This window comes from Sinocyclocheilus grahami, unplaced genomic scaffold (assembly GCF_001515645.1).
Source record: "Sinocyclocheilus grahami isolate Dianchi unplaced genomic scaffold, SAMN03320097.WGS_v1.1 scaffold1.1, whole genome shotgun sequence".
Taxonomy (NCBI): Eukaryota; Metazoa; Chordata; class Actinopteri; order Cypriniformes; family Cyprinidae; genus Sinocyclocheilus; species Sinocyclocheilus grahami.
Genome location: NW_015505180.1, coordinates 1,322,824 through 1,341,010, shown reverse-complemented (window position 1 = coordinate 1,341,010; position 18,187 = coordinate 1,322,824). Strand labels below are relative to the sequence as shown.

Here is an 18,187-nt window from a genome sequence, read left to right as displayed (position 1 = left end):
TGAAATGTTTAATATAGGCTATTTGGTAGGCTGCTGCTGCTTCTTCATCTTATTTTATTATTTTATCCCAGAGTACATTTGTAGACTAATATTATTTATATTTTTTTTTCAAAAATATTTTGTTTAAAAATGTATAAATATTTTTATTTTGCAATTTTATTTAATTTTTTCAGTCATTTTTAACCATCTAAATATAGGCATCTCATATAATTATAATAATAATATTTAGCCTCTTTTGTCTTTTTGATATGTCTTTCTTGTCACGACCTTAAGAAAGCAAGGCATAAAAATAATTGTAATAATATAAAATAACATGCTTCTGTATGTGTATAATAGTCATTATTTTTGACATTTGGTGCCACTATGAACTCAGCACTGTTGTCCTTTACTCGCCATTCACGCTTCAATTAGCATTGTGTATTTTCCATACACATGATTTCTCACAGCCTTAATTCCATACTGAAAATCAGTGGACGACATGCAGTTAGACATTTTAACTCTGATTCGAGATGTTGCTGGTTTTGTTTGCCTTTTTGTGTCTGGCTCCTGCATACTGCTCTCTGCGTAGGAGCTACATCAGTAGCATACGGCTGCACATGCGCAGTTTAGAGGGATATTAATGTCTGAATGTACTTCTTTCCTTGAAAAAGGCACATGATTTCTCACAGCCTTAATTCCATACTGAAAATCAGTGGACATGCAGTTAGACATTTTAACTCTGATTCGAGATGTTGCTGGTTTTGTTTGCCTTTTTGTGTCTGGCTCCTGCATACTGCTCTCTGCGTAGGAGCTACATCAGTAGCATACGGCTGCACATGCGCAGTTTAGAGGGATATTAATGTCTGAATGTAATTCTTTCCTTGAAAAAGCGACGTAACAATAAAATACCTATCGAGAGAGTCTTATTAAGGATTCCTACACCTTCTCAAGCCCTGAGGGGTGAGCAAATCACAAGCAGTTAATCCTTATTGAATAGCTGGTGAATCTTAAAACCCTGAGGCTATGCAGCGCTTGGCGGTGGTCACAGAGGGAGAATCAGAGCAAAGCGTATGAAACACAATGCTGTGGCTCCCACCGGAGATGAGTGTGTGAACACAGGCAGCATGTTGTTCTCTGCGCTCCCTATAGTCGTCACCCTGCCCTCCAGCAGTCTTGAGCCAGATTAATGATGGAAGCCTGGGAACCTGTGCATCCAGGAGCTCCTGTGGCGGTGTTGTGTGAGAGTGCAGCATAATGCATACATGTACTCTCTCTTTTGGGAACAGTTTATTGGCATAGCTTTTTGTTTTTTCTCTCCGTCTCATTCACAGTCAAATTGATTTTTGCATTTTTCCTATATCAGCAGGCTAATGTTGTGTGCAGGGTACAAAAGTACTTGCCAAGTGCCAAATGCAAGTAACATTGTGACCTTGCCAGTTGGCTGGTAATTTCAGCATAAGCAACAGCAGTGCATTTTGTCAAACAACTTATTTATTTGTTTGTTTATTTATTTATATATATTTTTTTTTTATTTCAACTGAAATAAATATTTAAGTTCAATTGAATTTAGCTAAAAAAGTTGTGGCCTAATGGTTAGAAGAGTCGGACTCGTAACCCAAAGGTTGCGGGTTCGAGTCTCGTACCGGCAGGGATTGTAGGTGGGGGGAGTGAATGTACAGCGCTCTCTCCCACCTTCAGTACCACGACTGAGGTGCCCTTGAGCAAGGCACCGAACCCCCAACTGCTCCCCGGGGGGTGCAGCAAAAAATGGCTGCCCACTGCTCCGGGTGTGTGTTCACGGTGTGTGTGTGTGTGTGTTCACTGCTGTGTGTGTGCACTTTGGATGGGATAAATGCAGAGCACTAATTCCGAGTATGGGTCACCATACTTGGCCACATGTCACGTCACTTGTCACTAAAATAGCTCTTAATATTATAATTACTCTTATTATATTATTTGTTTCAATTTAAACATTTAGCTGTTTTTTCTAAATTGAATTTAGCTCAAATAGCTTGTTTTGGCCATCAGTGTTAATGTTAATATTATTATTATTATCAATAATATTTAATTATTTTATTTATTAGTTTTGTTTCAATGAGTCATGCAGCTATTTTAAATTGAATTTAGCCTTATATTATTATTATTTTCATGGAATAATTTTATTTCAGCTGAATTTAGCTATTATTATTTAGCTATTATAAAAGTATTATTATTATTATTACTATTAATTTTAGTTATTCGTTTTGTTTCAATGTAATAATTTAGCTATTTTATCTGAATTTAATTAAGCCTTATTATTATTTCAGTTTAACTATTTTGGTTCAGCTGAATTTATCTAAAACAGACCACTATTATATTATTATTATGGCTTGTACATTTTATCAGTTCACCCACTATTGGCAGAAGTAGCAAAACATACATTTTCGACATGTGTGTGTTTGTTTCAGCTCCCACAGGTTTCCAGGCATCGGGCTACAATTTCCACAGCCATGAGTGGAGGAATGCCAAGCCCAGCCGGGGCAGCCTCTCCCCGGGGAACAGCAGCCGGCAGAGGAACAACATCCTGCCGGACTTTGGACTCGGTGTGGATGAATGGGACAGGCCAAGTGCTAGCGGGTACATCAACATACTACTAGTAATTTATATTGAATAGTTTAAATACACATTCCAGCATATATAATGAATCTTCATTTTGTTATTTTTTATAGGAATAGTTCACTATTCACTCGTCATGTCGTTCCAAACCTGTATGCTGTTGTTTTTTATTCATGAAACATTTATGGACCTTGACAGTTGTGGTCTATCAGTTGTCATTGTGTTCGAAAGCTGCATGAAAGTTCTTCAAAGATTCTTCTTTTGTCAAGCAGAAAAAAGTCAAGGTTTGGAACAACATGAAAATAATGACAAGTAATGGATAAATATTGAGAGAACTTTCATTTTGGGATGAGATATTAATATATATTAAGGCCGCCAGGTCTATTGGATGGTTAATGTAATGACTTGAATTCATTGAAAGGATTTTAGACTACATTAGCAGAGTACACAAGGCTTCTGAGTGAAACGGATTGAAGCAATGAACTTTGCAGACATTATTATTCCATAAAAGTTATTACTACTTCTCTAAAAATGAAGTAATAAAGTGTCAATATCCATTGAGACATGGACTAGTTTAGTGCCAGACTCTACAGAAAGGCATTGTGTGAAGTCAATGCTGCTTAACCACGTCTATAAAAATGTTTTGTTGACTTCTCAAATTCATTAAATATTGTTAAAAGACAATCTTAGACGAGACCATCAAAATAATTTCTAAGTGAACTGACTTGAAAATTCACATTAAGTGGGTCTTCAGCAACATTTCTCTGAATTCTGTGTGTAATAGTCTTTGTTTCAACCCGAAATGTGACTCTCAGTCATAATAACTGATCTGCGCGGTACATCTGCAGCACATTGTATTGTCAAACGCACTGTTACTGGAGCTTTGATCGATCGTTTCTGGGGTGATTTCACTTTATTCTTTGTTAGCGCATACTGTTGGATATTTGTAATTCAGATTCATTGTGTTGTAGATCAAAGACGTAACGGGCCCCTATGCGCAGTAATGAAGCCAGCGGCTCTTAGGAAGGAAAGGGGCCTTTTTTAAGTATTTAGCTGGCACTAGAGTTATGATCACCCTTTGAGTTTTCTTCACAGGATTGTACAGTTCCCGTTTAATGGTGACTGTGAGCTGCCTTAAAGTCAACATGAAATCAAAGCGGACCTCATTGCTTACTTTCTTAATACACATACCTGGTCTTACTGTGCACAGTTAATCTGTGCATATTGTGCCAACATTTCACAATCCAGTTAAAACCTGACGAATAAAATCAGGGGTGTAGGAATGAACTGAAATAAATCAGCCTGGCTCATAAATATTAGTTAGCTGGCAGAGCTTTCATCCAGTAGTTGTAGCTGATTGGTTATGATAACCACTTATCAGTTGAGCATTTATTCAATTAATTGTGGATACAACCAATTGTCCAAAGGAATTGTTTTAGTATTAAGGTTGACATCAGTGTTATTTTAGTATTATTTATATGCTATCATGGTATTTATTATTAGTTTTTGTTATTATTATTATGTTTTCAGTTTTCATTTTAACTGTAGTTTAAGGTTTAGTCATTTTTTTTATTCTTGACATTTTTATTAGTTTTAGTTTTTTCATGTTTCTATTCAGCTTTAATTTCATTTAGTACTTCAACTTAAAGCTTTATTTAAATGTATTTATTTTCTATTTGGCTTACATTTCTTTTTTTGTTTCATTTTACTACTTCAGCTTAAAGCTTTATTTACATTTTTTAGCTTTTTTTTCTTTTTCATTTTAGTACTTTTACTAAATTTTTCATTCAATATTTATATTTTATTTTAATTCATTTTAAATGCGAAAAACAATTTTAATAGTTTTAGTTAACGTTAACAACACTGGTTGATGTTTTACACATATATAATAATAAAAACAAATGATCGCCAAACATTTTGGGAGATAATAATTTTATTTAAAGAATAGTAATTTGTTATTTTCTTTTTTTCTACTTTGCAATGTCTCTGTAAATCCCCAACCTACAATTTTTTTTTCACTCTAATATTGAGGTAAAATGGATTGCAATGCAAACCATTTCATGTTGACTTTAAACCACTACAAATTTAACTACAACAAATCATCTGGAAAACATGTCTATATCAGATACACTCTAGAACAGCAGGATAAAAACTCTTCTCTACGGAGAAGAAACTACTGTAACTTTAATGCATTCAGTCTTTTCAAATATTCTGCAGTCTGTATTTAAATAAGAAAAAACGCATAATGCAAAACTTCCCCCATCTTCTCCAACACAAATTTCTTTAGCATTTGAGAATGGTATTATAATGCTTTTTAAATGAATTGCCCTCAAAATGTCTTATATACAAGATGTGAAGTCTAAAACGCTGCTGTTAAAAAGTGACTGAGTGAACTGGTTTGACGTTTGTGTTATTGATTGAAGCTGATCTCCCATTACAGGGCATCCACGCTGCCCACCGGTTTAATCTCAGACAGCAGGTGAGGTTCAGTGCTGTGTGCCTGTTAACCTGCACTGCTTCCCCAAACCAATCCGGCCCTTTCACTTCATAACCCAAAGCCCCACGATCCACCAGGACATCACCGTCCATCACAGTGTGTCCGACCGCACCGGGTGTGTGTGTGTATGTGTCTCTCTTCAAGAGCCCCACCATAGCCTGCACAGATCATTGGTCGTCCCTTGCGTTCATCACTGTGACGCCTGCCTGCTCATTGACTGCTGCTGTTTTGATGTACCAGACGGTTAATACGTCCCTTTTGTGTTTCAAACAGGTTCACTGTGGGACATGACGGGACTGAGCCTGACCAGGAAGAGAACTTCTGGTCCCAAGCGCTCGAAGACTTGGAGACGTGCGGCCAATCCGGGATCCTGCGAGAACTTGAGGTAGCGCGGGGAAGAAAAATGGCATTCGTTTGTGTTCATCCCCCTCTCCCCACGTTCATCCTCTAGCTCTTTCCATTCATCAACTCCCCCTACACAATCTTTTTTTCAGTAGCATGCTGTACCAACCCGGGTTTTGTGTAACAGCTCCTTCTTTTTCCAGGACAAGCCAGACAGGCTTCTGAATAAGAGAAACCTGGCCATCTTGGTACCCCTTTCCTTTCTTTGGGCTTCCTATTTGCTTGTAGCGCTGGCACCCAAGTGCTCTCCTCATGCTAATGGGCTCAGTGTCTCTTACTGGGGGCCTGCTTGAAAGGGGGGTGGGGCTCACAGACAACCACTACTGGCATCCACTTCAGATCCTACGGGTGCATTCAAAACTAATTATGACATGTTTAAGGTGTAGTTCACCAAGATTCTGTCTTCATTTATTCACAATTATGTCGTTCCAAACTTATTCGGAGTAATTTTGTAGTCATGTACTGAGATATTTAAAAAAGATAAGATATGTTAAAAAAGAAGAAAAAAAGATCATATAAATATAAAAAAAGAGATAAGATATTTAAAAAAAGGTTTGGTCCCACTTTATATTAAGTGGCCTTAACTACTATGTACTTACATTTCAATTAATAATTTGGTACAATGCAGTTATTGTGTACATATATGTTTTTACATTGTACTTATATTTTAAAAATACCTGCATGTAATTACATCTGTAATTAATTTCTGTAATTACATTTATAATTACACTGTTGACCCATCCCTTACACCTTAACCTACCCTTATACTTACCCATACCAACAAACCTGTGCCTAACCTTACCTGTATCCCACCTCAATAGCAGCAAAAGTGTTTTGCAATACAATATGAACACAATAAGTACATTGTACTTATTTTTTGATGTTAGTACATAGTAGTTAAGGCCACTTAATATAAATTGGGACCAAAGGTTTACTCAAAAATAAAATGTAAGTTAAAATATACTTAAAACCTGGACGTTTTAGGAAATTTCAAAGGTTTAATGGTAAAATTATTAAATTTAATTAAAATAAAATATAAAAAAATATTTTAAAAATGAAAGAAAAAGTAAAATGTATATAGTTAATATAACTTTTTAGTTATCCTCTTTGGATAGAAATTGCTCCTTTGAGTGCAGATATATAGAAAATTATTTTTTTAAATGCTTATCCAATCACTGCAAACCAGGGTTATTTTAGTAATTATTTATTTATGTACTATTATAGTATTTATTGATTTTTTTTATTTATTTGCTTTTATTTCTATTTCGGCTTTCATTTTCATTTTTGTTTTAGTAATTTAGTGTGCTTTTGTCATTTTGTTTAATATTTAGTTTTAATTAATTTTTTATTTAGTTTTATATTCTGCTTCAACTTTTTCAGTTTAAGTTTCTGAGACTAAGTTTATATATATATACGGAACAAAATTATAAATGCAACACTTTTGTTTTTGCCCCCATTTTTCATGAGCTGAATTATAATTTTGTTCAGTGTATATATATATATATATATATGGAACAATAGCACCACTGCTGGACAATTCATTCATATATAATTCAATTCAAAGTGTGCAAAAACGTTTTACGAAAATTTAATTACCAGTAATGTTTTCAAAACTAACTTCAACAACCTGTTTTTCTTTAAAAAAAAAAAAGAAAGAAATTAAATGCATTAATACAAACACCTTTTTGTATAACACAATTTAAAACATTTAAAAACATTTGCGCTCATTCAGCGCTCGCCAAAAAAAAAAAAAAACATTTGAAAGTCAGGCTGCTGTCATTAGACTAATGAACAAACTCTATTTTAAGGCTATGACATTGTTATCGTTCCATATGTTGTTATTCAGAAAAACAAGTGTTGTGTTAGTGTTTCTACAAGTCAACTTGGTGCAAATGAGATTAGATTTAAGAGCTGTGAAGGATGAGACTGTTTCGTCACACAAAACAATGGCTTCAGATGACTTAGTCATTTGGACTACTTTTATGATGATTTTGTGGAGCTTGACTGTGTTCTTGCCATAAAATGCCTGTTTATGTGGAAGAAATATGGGTTTGGAACAACATGAGGGTCTCTAAATAATGACAGAATTAAAATTTTTGGGTGAACTGTCCCTTTAAATACTATAAAAGACAAAAAATGTGGATAGAACTGACTAACGATTCAAATAACAGCAAGAATTTCTTGGAAATTGGCTTAGCCTGTTGTTAATTACATTTTATTTTTTGTCAGTGTTGTACAGTCGATTATATCTGCTGTCATGGTGCACATTGTTGTATTTGACATGCTTTGTGGCCAACCTTGAAACGTTTCATGAAAGCAGATTGATTTTCTTGCCTCCGCTTTATCAGGTACCTTGAGTTAAACGCAGACCACGAGTAGCCAACAGTGCAGAGAAGCTTTTAGTACTTAACGTTAGGGATCGCTTTGAAAGCTCTTCACTTTCCACCCCACTTGTCTGTGGAAACATGATAAAATCAAAAGCCTTTTACGCTGAATGTACCCTTTGGCCCTAATTGGATTCGATGAAAGTGTTTGCCTCTGGTTTGTGTCAATAGAATGTACTATTGAGCTCAAAACGGCCCGAAAAACATTGTGCGAAATCACGCGTTTTCATTTTTCACATGCTGAACTGATTGAATGTGGTGTCAACGTGCATGATTTACATGTCTGATCACCAGTTTAATGATTTTTGTTTCCACTGCTTACCACAAATGCATCGACTTAGAAGAGTTTCCTCTTTTGTGTGGTCACCTGTCATTAACCTGGAATCCCCTTTCCGTGCAGTTTGAGTGAGATTCACACAAACTAGCAAATGACGGTGGATTGAAGAGAACGAAGGCATGTGGGCTCATGCTAAGCATGATGGAACAGCTGCAGCAAGGCTTATTTTTGTGGAAATATTTAAGTCTTGTGTAGTAGTGTCCTCAGCAGAACCAAGTTCTTTTTGAAGATCATCTTCAAATGACTTCAAGAAACATCTAAAAAATGCCCACCGTTCATAATGTTTGTTTAATCATTGCCATGGCTTGCCATGGTGGAAGTCGAAGCCGTTCAAACCACCCATTAGTGTGTAAAAATGCATGTTACTAAAAGTTTGTGTATCGTTGTCCATCAGCATTTTGCTTCTTGTAACATACTAAACAAAAAGTGTAACACAAACTGTTAACGAAATGCTTTGTCATCATCTGTACTGGAACTGACATAATGAGTGTTTATAGGTGTTTCACTGTCAATGTGACTTCCATACACTATCGTTCAAAAGTTTGGAGATAGTACGATTTTTTTAGATTGTTTTTGGAAAAAATAAAATCTTATGCTCACCAAAGCTGCATTCAGTTGATCAGAAAAACAGTAATATTGTAAAATATTACAACTGTTTTTCTATTTTAATATGTTAATATTTGTTTTCTGGATTCATTGATGAAAAGAAAGTTCAAAAGAGCAGCCTTTATTTGATATAGAAATCTTTTGTAACTATATAAATGTCTTTACTGTCGCTTTTGATCAATTTAATGCATCCTTGCTGAATAAAAGTATTAATTTCTAAATCAAAACACTGATCCTAAACTTTTGAACAGTAGAGAAACTCTATTGAACAAAGTGTGTTTTGAGTGCATCTGGCTCTGTATAACCTTTACAGCAATTTACTATTTAATTGTACTCAGCTCCGTTCCTCATGGTTTTCCCTGTAGGCCACCATTATGTCGGGCAGCTCTTTGAGTCTAAACCACGATCCTGCACCCACCCGAAGCCATCTGGGCCGTCAGGCCAGCTTTCAGGAACGTGGCAGCAACAAACCACAATACACACAGGCCAACCGCAGCAACACGCTGCCCACTGACGTCGGCAGAAAAGCTTTCGCCATGAGGAGAATGAAGCAGGAGATTAAAGACATTATGTCACCCACTCCGGTTGAGCTTCATAAGGTGGGTTATTTTTTTAGTTATACAGTTATATTTTGGTCATTTCTAGATCAATTGAGTGGTCATACAGCAGGTTTAATGAGTGTAACTGCTCCCACATTCATAGGTGAGTCTTGTGAAGAACTCGGACCTTGAGGACTTCGGGTTTAGCGTGTCTGATGGAGTCTTGGAGAAGGGGGTTTATGTAAACAATATCCGTCCAGCCGGCTCTGCTGAAATTGGAGGCCTGAAGCCATACGACAGACTTCTACAGGTGGTTTTATTACATTTAAATTTTTGTATTTGTATTCATATTAAAATAGCAGTCTTTTTGCTAATATTCACAGACATTAGTTAATATTGCTATTTGATTATGTGAACCTAGCTCTGGTTCCCATAGAAACCTGAGGCTAGACCAGCCAATGTGCACGCGCAGTCATAAGCACGTTATGACTGTGCATACACATTGGCTGATCGAGCCAGAAAAACAAGCTTTTTTAGAGATATTTGAGCATAAGAAACAACATTCATGAGGCAGTTCATTTCAGATATTGTTGCTGATTTGAAATATGTAATTTAATTGTGAGTTCATAGGGCAGTTTTATGAGATTTCAGGATTCCCCCATTCATTTAGATAGGACCTGGTCTTGGATGAGCTGCCCGGAGGCGTTGCAAATATGGCCGCCAAGTGAACAGACTTTCCTTGAAAGGGCCTTTGAGTGGCCTAAGAACAGATAAAGTGTATGTGTAAATGATATGAATTTTCGCTTGCTTTGTGCCACAGATAAACCACATCCGGACTAGAGACTTTGACTGCTGCTTAGTGGTTCCTCTTATAGCGGAGTCTGGGAACAACCTGGATCTAGTCATAAGCCGAAACCCAGTTTCATCGCAGCCCTCAGAACTGAACCCGTTGTCCAATGACGAGGCAGCAAACTGGACTGACCCCGCGGACCCTCTCGAACAGCCCGCCACAGGGCTGGAGCAGGGCCAGCACAACTCCACGTTAGTGGGACTAGAGGACAGAGACCCCAACAAGACTTTATAGCAGAACTCCTCCCAGTTGCCTGCAGTGGAGCTCTCCTCCTCATGGTGCTAAAGTGAACCCTCCTCTCCCTAAACGGCTCCCTCTAGTGGAGGAAAACAAGAGGGGCTTGTTGTCCTATAGCACACACCCAGTCCCTATCCCAGGCCAGAGCATGAACCACCATGACTAAGAGGTGACAAGCTGGGTGCGTTTTTACCCTGTGAAAATGGCGACTAAGACCACACTGACCTCTTGGAAAACCAAATTGTGGGGGGAAAAAACCTGAAACAGTGCCATCCCTAATTTTTATTGCCAATAAACAAGAATAATTTTAAAGAGGACTCAAAAAAAAAAGAAGCAAAAATGCATAAAAGCAACACTATGACTTGTACTAACGATATCGGACTGGCCACTCTGTGATCGTTTGTGTTTGTGTGAGTCTGAATGAGTGTGCGCTTGTCCAGAGACTTTATTTCGCAAGCTTCCACGAAGTCTGTCAAAGTCCCACGTTCGAAACACAACTGTCGATTCTCATATTTTGTGATACTGAAACACAAGTGTGTGTATAGTGTATGTTTGTGTATTTCCTTCTATCTGATTCCAAGGTCAGAGTTGATCCCTTTTCACGCTCGATGAGAGGGAGGCTACAAAAAAATAATCAGCACAATGAATTCGGTAGCCATTTTTCAATTGTGACTGAATGTGGGTTATAACCTAATGCATGAGACCTTTTATCGAACTATTTTGTAGTACTTCTGTCCAAAAAACAAAAAAAAAATGGAGCTTGGCTACATGAAAAACACTGTGTTCCGGTTCTCTGACCGCTATATCACCGTAAATATGAAATTCAGTGTCACTCAAAAGGAGAAGGTGGCACAAAGGCACCTTATCTTGAAATTGGACAGATTGTCTATTTTTATGAATAGAAGCAGATGATTTATAAGGGATGTGTGTGATTTTGAGCGATGGCTGGTTAGCATGAGGTCGTTATCGACCGTGTACCAGAGCAGATTGATGGCACGGAGAAGGTCATTAGGTTCGGAAACTCTTTGTACTTTGTTAGCTAACCGCCGTAGGTCTGCGGTCTCCAGACTCTCGCCCCACATTTTGAGGAAATCCGTCATTGGCCCAAAGGACAGAACAGCTTATTATTTATTCCAACATCAGTCTCCTAAATGAAAACGACAGGCGTTCAAGTAGGTACTCGCATATTGTTTACTCCGCTGTCTGTGATAAATGAGGATATTACGACAAACAAATTCATCTCATTTGCTTAAATTTGCGGTATCCACTTATGACAAAAATGCAAGCATGGGGTTGATATCCATGAGGGGGGGAAAAAATCCTGAAAACACTTTTGTATTCCTCCCCACATTGTTTAAATAATTATAAATCATCATGGTAATTTGTATATGGTACTGTTATGGTTTTATATATCTCATCTGACATTTTTTCCCCAGACTGTGTAAGCCCAAAGGGTACGCAATCCGTTTGTAAAGAGGAAAAAAAAACATGTCAAATCATGAGAGAATGGATTCGCCCTACTGTGTGGTAGACCACTAAACATCACATTTGTAGCTCTGCTTGAGAAAAAAAATTGTTAGTAAGAAAAAAATGCCATAGGTAAGCTGCTAATGGCAATGAAGACCCTCACCCACCTGTGTGAAACTGTGCTTTTGATTGAGTGCGTCACCCTTGTTGTCAGTGCTCAAAGATCCTGTCTACTCACTATTTTCAAATGGCACATTGTGGTCCAACTACTGAACTGAACAAAAACCTCATCAAGCCCACTTGATGGAGAACGTTTGACGATGATGAAAAGGTGTCTTTTGTTGTTGTTTTATTTCAGATAAACTTTTATGTTCGGGTTGATTCCCCAAACTCATGCACTGAGATGTTTCTCAATTCACTACATGTTGAATTATGGTTTTCAAGCCCTGATTCAAAAGTTAGTTGTCACTTTCATTACGTTTTCCTTGACCTCGACCTATGTTTTTTATAACATTTCACTGTGTTACTGCAAATACACTCCGGTCAAGTGAAACAAGTAATTTTTATGTTCCATTTGTGGAAACGTTTAGTGAAGTCAAGCACTGCCAGTTAAAAAAAGTGGGTGTCCATTTTCAGTATACTATTGAATTTATGAATCAATGTCACAGTTAAGTCCCTGAAATATTGTATTTTTATTTCTAATGGACAGGTATTATGAGCTGTAAAGTATTTTTGTACAAATTTAATACTTTGTTGGCATGATGTTTATTGTCTATGTATAAATTTGGGGATTCCTACAGCTGTAATCCTTTGTATGGCCAACGAACAAAGAAACAATAAAACAACATGCCGAGTGAAGAGATGACACCAAAATGCTCTCTTGATCTAATGTGACATCTTATGACGGAGGTATGTTGTACAAAGTGATCTGCTCTGCCACTCGCATTGACATAACAGTGAAGAAATTCAGCTTTAGGACACAAGCAGATAGTAAACGACTGATACTGCATTTAAGTGCACATAGGAAACTCCTATTTCTAATTCGGTGTTTGTTATAACGGCATGTCATGCATTCAAGTTAGAAGCATTTACTAGCCTAAACAAAAAAACTGAAATAACAAAATCTGAATATGAAATGATGAATAATATTAAGCTGTAAAGTATTTTTGTACAAATTTAATACTTTGTTGGCATGATGTTTATTGTCTATGTATAAATTTGGGGATTCCTACAGCTGTAATCCTTTGTATGGCCAACGAACAAAGAAACAATAAAACAACATGCCGAGTGAAGAGATGACACCAAAATGCTCTCTTGATCTAATGTGACATCTTATGACGGAGGTATGTTGTACAAAGTGATCTGCTCTGCCACTCGCATTGACATAACAGTGAAGAAATTCAGCTTTAGGACACAAGCAGATAGTAAACGACTGATACTGCATTTAAGTGCACATAGGAAACTCCTATTTCTAATTCGGGTGTTTGTTATAACGGCATGTCATGCATTCAAGTTAGAAGCATTTACTAGCCTAAACAAAAAAACTGAAATAACAAAATCTGAATATGAAATGATGAATAATATTCATTTCTATCACTCTAGCTAATTTGGTGGGTTGAGATTCATTAAATATGTCCTCCAAACAAGAGCCTCCAGCATTAGCAAAATAAAGCGTAAATGCCGCACACTGGACGAGAAGCACCACATCTTGAAAATTTGCCTTCAGCATCAATTCCTGCCAAACCACTCATACCGTTTTCCATTTAACAGCATTTACAATTATTTGGGATAGATATTTGTACATACTGATTTCACCCTTGGCTGCAATAGTGCATTATTCAGTAATAAGTTTGTTTTTTGGCTTGAATGATGTCTATGCTTCATATGAAATATAGTAATATTGACTGCCCTTTCTTTTTCCGTTTGCACAGACTTAGTTCTAACTAAATCTAAATTTAAACTCACTGACGCCACTTAGTTCATTTTCAAAGTGAACTTTTGCCTGTATAGGCCTACTATTGATTAGATTCAATTTGAACTGCCTCCTTAAACTTGAATAAGTGAGCACACAATGACACGTCTGGTGTGCAATACTTGTGAGATGTGCATGGTGCTGTGCTTCTCGTCCAGTGTGCCACCTAGAGTATTAGGAGACGAGGCAGAAATCATGGTTGGATTTTTTAATGGATGTCAATGGAAGCGTCAATTTGAGTTCAGTATGTTACTATTTTGTGTGAGAAATGCAAACGATTCAGTGCATGAGTGAACTGTCTGAATGAATCAAAATGAATTGTGAACAATTTCAGACCTTTAGGCAAACCAGTTTAACTGATTAGATCATTCATGAATCTGACTGATAGAAACACAAATTACATTATTGCTGAGCTTATCAGAAAAATGATTATCATGTCAGTATATAGTAATTTAAACTACGTTACAATGACTATTAATGTCTGTTTTAGTTAGCTTGGCATAAAGAATCTACAGACTTGCTACTTGACTGCCATTTCGCTACCAGATGTTTTTTGTTCAGAAGAGCATTTCCAGCTCTCATCTCCCTCGTGGTAATTGTCGTGCTCAAGGAGCAGTGCTGATGGAGTGGGATCGATCGCAGTATCTCTTCTCTTAGAAGCTCAGACACATGACCATTAAGCTTTCACTTGTTTGAACCTTTTCTACTACTATAAATTATAAGCACCTTACAGCTTGACAAGCACCAGTTCAAAGTAGCTTTCCTAAAACTTCTCTGGTTGAGTCACGTTTGCTGTTAACAGGGAGCGCTCCGTCTGGTGGTCACTCAGTATACAGACTCGCGGGCAATTATGATTACCAAGGTTGTTTATGTTTCTAAAGCTTTTGGTGGTTTAGGAATTTAAATCTACTGAGCGGCTGTTTTTGTGTAACAAGAATTACTCTTGCAGATTTTATAGAAGCATTACATCACTTGCTCACCGATGGACCTTCTTAAAAAAAAATTAATAAAAACACAGCTTAATAAAAAAATCAATCACCACAAGTAATCGACACAACTCCAGTACACCAATTAGTGTCTTGTAAAGCAAAAAGCTGCATGTTTGTAATAAACAAATCTATCAAGATGTTTTTAACTTAAAACCGTAGCTTCAAATACGAGTCCTCTATTCATAATATTGCTTTCTCCAGTGAAAAATGTGTCCTGTCTGAATCAGGAGAGAAATATGCACAAATCAAGCACAGTTTATAAGCAAAAACAGTTTGAAACAAACGTGACAGTGGATTTTGATGTGAGAGGACAATAGGGGATGGATTTTTTCCCTAGAGGAAGCGTTATTAAGGATTATGAGCTTGTATTTTGGCCAAAAGTGAAGATTTCAAGTAAAAATGCCTTGATTATACAGTAAATTTGGTTCTTACAAACACGCAATTTTTCACTTTACAATTTGTTAATCGATGGACCGGAGTTGTGTGGAATACTTGTGGACTATTGTGATGTTTTTATCAGCTGTTTGGACTCATTCTGACGGCACCCATTCACTGCAGAGGGTCCATTGGTGAGCAAGTGATACATTTAATGATAAATTTCACCAAATCTGTGCCTATGAAGAAACAAACAATCTTGGATGGCCTAAAAGGGGGAATAAATTTTCAGCAAATTTAAATTTTACATTTTCATGCAACATTTTTCTATGAGCCTGTAATAGCTGATATGGAGTAAAAGGAAACACAAGGATTGGAAATAGAAAATGAAGCAACGCTATGTGCCACATGAAAGAAATGCGATTGAAAGCATCCCCTGAATGCAAGAATCCATAAGGTTACACACAACCACCTGGGAATGGATACAGGGGATGCAGGAGACAGTGTACTTCCAAATGAATTATGTGGCCATGTCCCTGAGGCTGGCTCCACATAGGCTTTAATGAAATGCTGTGTGGACTCCATAAAGAGCTGGCTTCCACCTCAAGCTCCTGGGGGAAAGCAACAGGCAGTGGTGCATTTTGTTAAGCATGCCCAGGAGAGGTTGTGAGCAACTTATGCAGCAACAATCCCACAGGCATGTCATTACATGGCCGAACCGATAGGAAAACCAGCCCACATAAAAAAGAAAAACAGTATTCTCTTTGGAGATGAGGTTGTAATTAAACCTGAAGGAAATTACTTTGCGACCACTGCTGGGGTTATAAAATAAGTGGAATATTAAAAATAGCAGAATGGATCGTCTGAGAATGAACATGTGTTGGTTAAATATGAGGTGGAGCTCTCCACGGGGTCTTTTACTTACTTGCGTTAGCTGATTAGCATCACAAAGGAAGGAAGCAGGTGCAGGAAACCCCTCTGAGAATGGAAAAGAGATGACAGACGACGGTGTGGATTCTTCAACGTACCTGTTGGGAAATTTAAATTAAGGCGTTTGGAATGAATTATGTAAAGAAGAATTGTGCTTGTATTTGAATGTGTGCTAATCTCATTCTCCCGAATGGCCTGTGCTAGGGCACTAGTGTATACTTAGGGGGGCAACTCTGGTCTAACAAGTGGGGGACCAAAACTGTGTTCAAAATGTTGTCGTTTTCTTTGTCATTTACACTGTCAAAATGTCAGTAATTGTATAAATAAGGAAGACCGGGTCAAGTTGTCACAGGCTCTACATTCAAGTAACCTTGTGTACTATTGTGGGGTGTCCAAGAAAAGGGAAATATTGAGAGAGAACAAAAAATCCCAAAAAAGTATTATTATCATAATGATATCAGATGGTTTGACAAGTCTTAATTTAGTATCCATAATTTAGGATACATTCCATGACCACTGATGTTGATTATATTTTTTCTAACAATTTTCTATTTAAAAAATTGTTCATCATACGTTTCATTTTTCTTGAAATTACCCTGATGTCCCCTACATTTTTGCAGTGTTTGTTTTTGACATGAGAGGGTCATGAGTTCAAAGTAATGAATAAAAAAAGATTATAGTAAACATTATCTATATTCAACATATTTCTTAAATCTACTTCAGAAAAATAAACCGAACAACTAATACATTTTATTACAACACCACGTGACCAGCCTCATTTGATGTAATTTTCTTGTTGTGTACATTCTGAACTTATTGAAAGTGTTCAGAATGTAATATTTAATATATTCAAATTTGAATTTAACATGATCAAGAAAATAATGTGACTGAAATGATCAAAATCAACAGTCACAATGGTTGTCAACTATGCTAACCTATAATGCTTTTTTTGTTTGTTTAATTACATTTTAAATAACTAGAATGCTAATTCTCATACCTTTTCAAGGCATATTTAATATCCACACAGTTTGGAGTTTTGCATAACATCTATTGAAATCACCCAAATTACCTTCCAGGCAGAATAATGATTAAAAAAATGCATTTCTTGACTGTGCTGTGAATATCACAATGAAAAATACAATTATTTTAAAACAATACCTTTCACCAAGGAAATGACCCTTTCCCTTGTAATACCAAAAGTGTTTCATAATTAAGCTTGGCAACTTGCACACATGTTACACTAATGAAAAACATTATATAAACTGAAACCAAGAAATTTTATTAAAATTGTTTTTGTACTTTCTGTTGATTGTGAAAAGTACCCCCAGTTATAGAATGAGCCATTTAGTTGTCAAAATTAGCAATTAGTCAGCAAACTGGTCTATCTTTTCATATGGTGCTTCAAAGAATAGGCTCATGTAAAAACAAACACGGTACTGATAAAACATTACGATGAGATAGGCCTACTCTTGATTGTATTCATATATCATATGGCATTATGATAAGTTTTGGTACTAAGTACTTTTTCGTGTTTCGCTTAACTTATGTTGTTTGGACAATGCCTTTACCTGAGTCGTTCACAAGCTGCAGGTGTTGCTCTTAATCATGATCTTCTCCATCACTGGCAAACGGTAGAACACTTTTCGGGCTTTTTTTTAATGGATAGGTAAATATTCCCACTTTATCTAGTGTTTTTGTACTTTGTATTCGTATCGCGTTATAGTTTTACCGCTTCAAGTAATTAAGTGCGTGTATGAATCGTCTAAACGATTCAGACTGAATCGCGAATCGTTTTACTATCCAGCTAATGATTCATTGAAGAACCGACTCAAATGATTCCTTGGTGGTGCATACTAATTGTAGATGTACTTTTAGGAAAGATAAAGGAATAATGTATCTGTGATTACCAAAATCAGTTTTTCAGCTAGAAGTTTTCTTATTTGTAGCTATATATATATATATATATATATATATATATATATATATATATATATATATACATATATATATACATATCTAATATATCTC

At 36.5% G+C, this 18,187-nt stretch overlaps 1 protein-coding gene and 1 long non-coding RNA gene across 4 annotated transcripts in view; one reads left to right on the top strand and one right to left on the bottom strand.

Annotated features, from left to right (window-relative positions):
* The window catches only part of LOC107565244 (glutamate receptor-interacting protein 1-like), a 98,519-nt gene extending 86,510 nt beyond the window's left edge, over positions 1 to 12,009 (top strand). For all 3 annotated transcript variants that reach the window (XM_016252230.1, XM_016250808.1, XM_016251515.1), the window contains exons 19-24: positions 2,427 to 2,595; positions 5,015 to 5,053; positions 5,345 to 5,456; positions 9,166 to 9,399; positions 9,503 to 9,649; positions 10,160 to 12,009. In XM_016252230.1, coding sequence (XP_016107716.1) covers positions 2,427 to 2,595; positions 5,015 to 5,053; positions 5,345 to 5,456; positions 9,166 to 9,399; positions 9,503 to 9,649; positions 10,160 to 10,423 — 965 coding nt within the window. In that variant the 3' untranslated portion in view covers positions 10,424 to 12,009. The remainder of the gene's footprint in view (positions 1 to 2,426; positions 2,596 to 5,014; positions 5,054 to 5,344; positions 5,457 to 9,165; positions 9,400 to 9,502; positions 9,650 to 10,159) is intronic.
* A 3,698-nt stretch (positions 12,010 to 15,707) lies between these two features.
* On the bottom strand, positions 15,708 to 17,825 carry LOC107571114 (uncharacterized). The gene is made up of 3 exons (XR_001607179.1): positions 17,728 to 17,825; positions 16,155 to 16,257; positions 15,708 to 15,840 (listed from the first exon to the last, which is right to left on the bottom strand). It is a non-coding gene; the product is annotated as an uncharacterized lncRNA (long non-coding RNA).
* Positions 17,826 to 18,187: the final 362 nt, after the last annotated feature.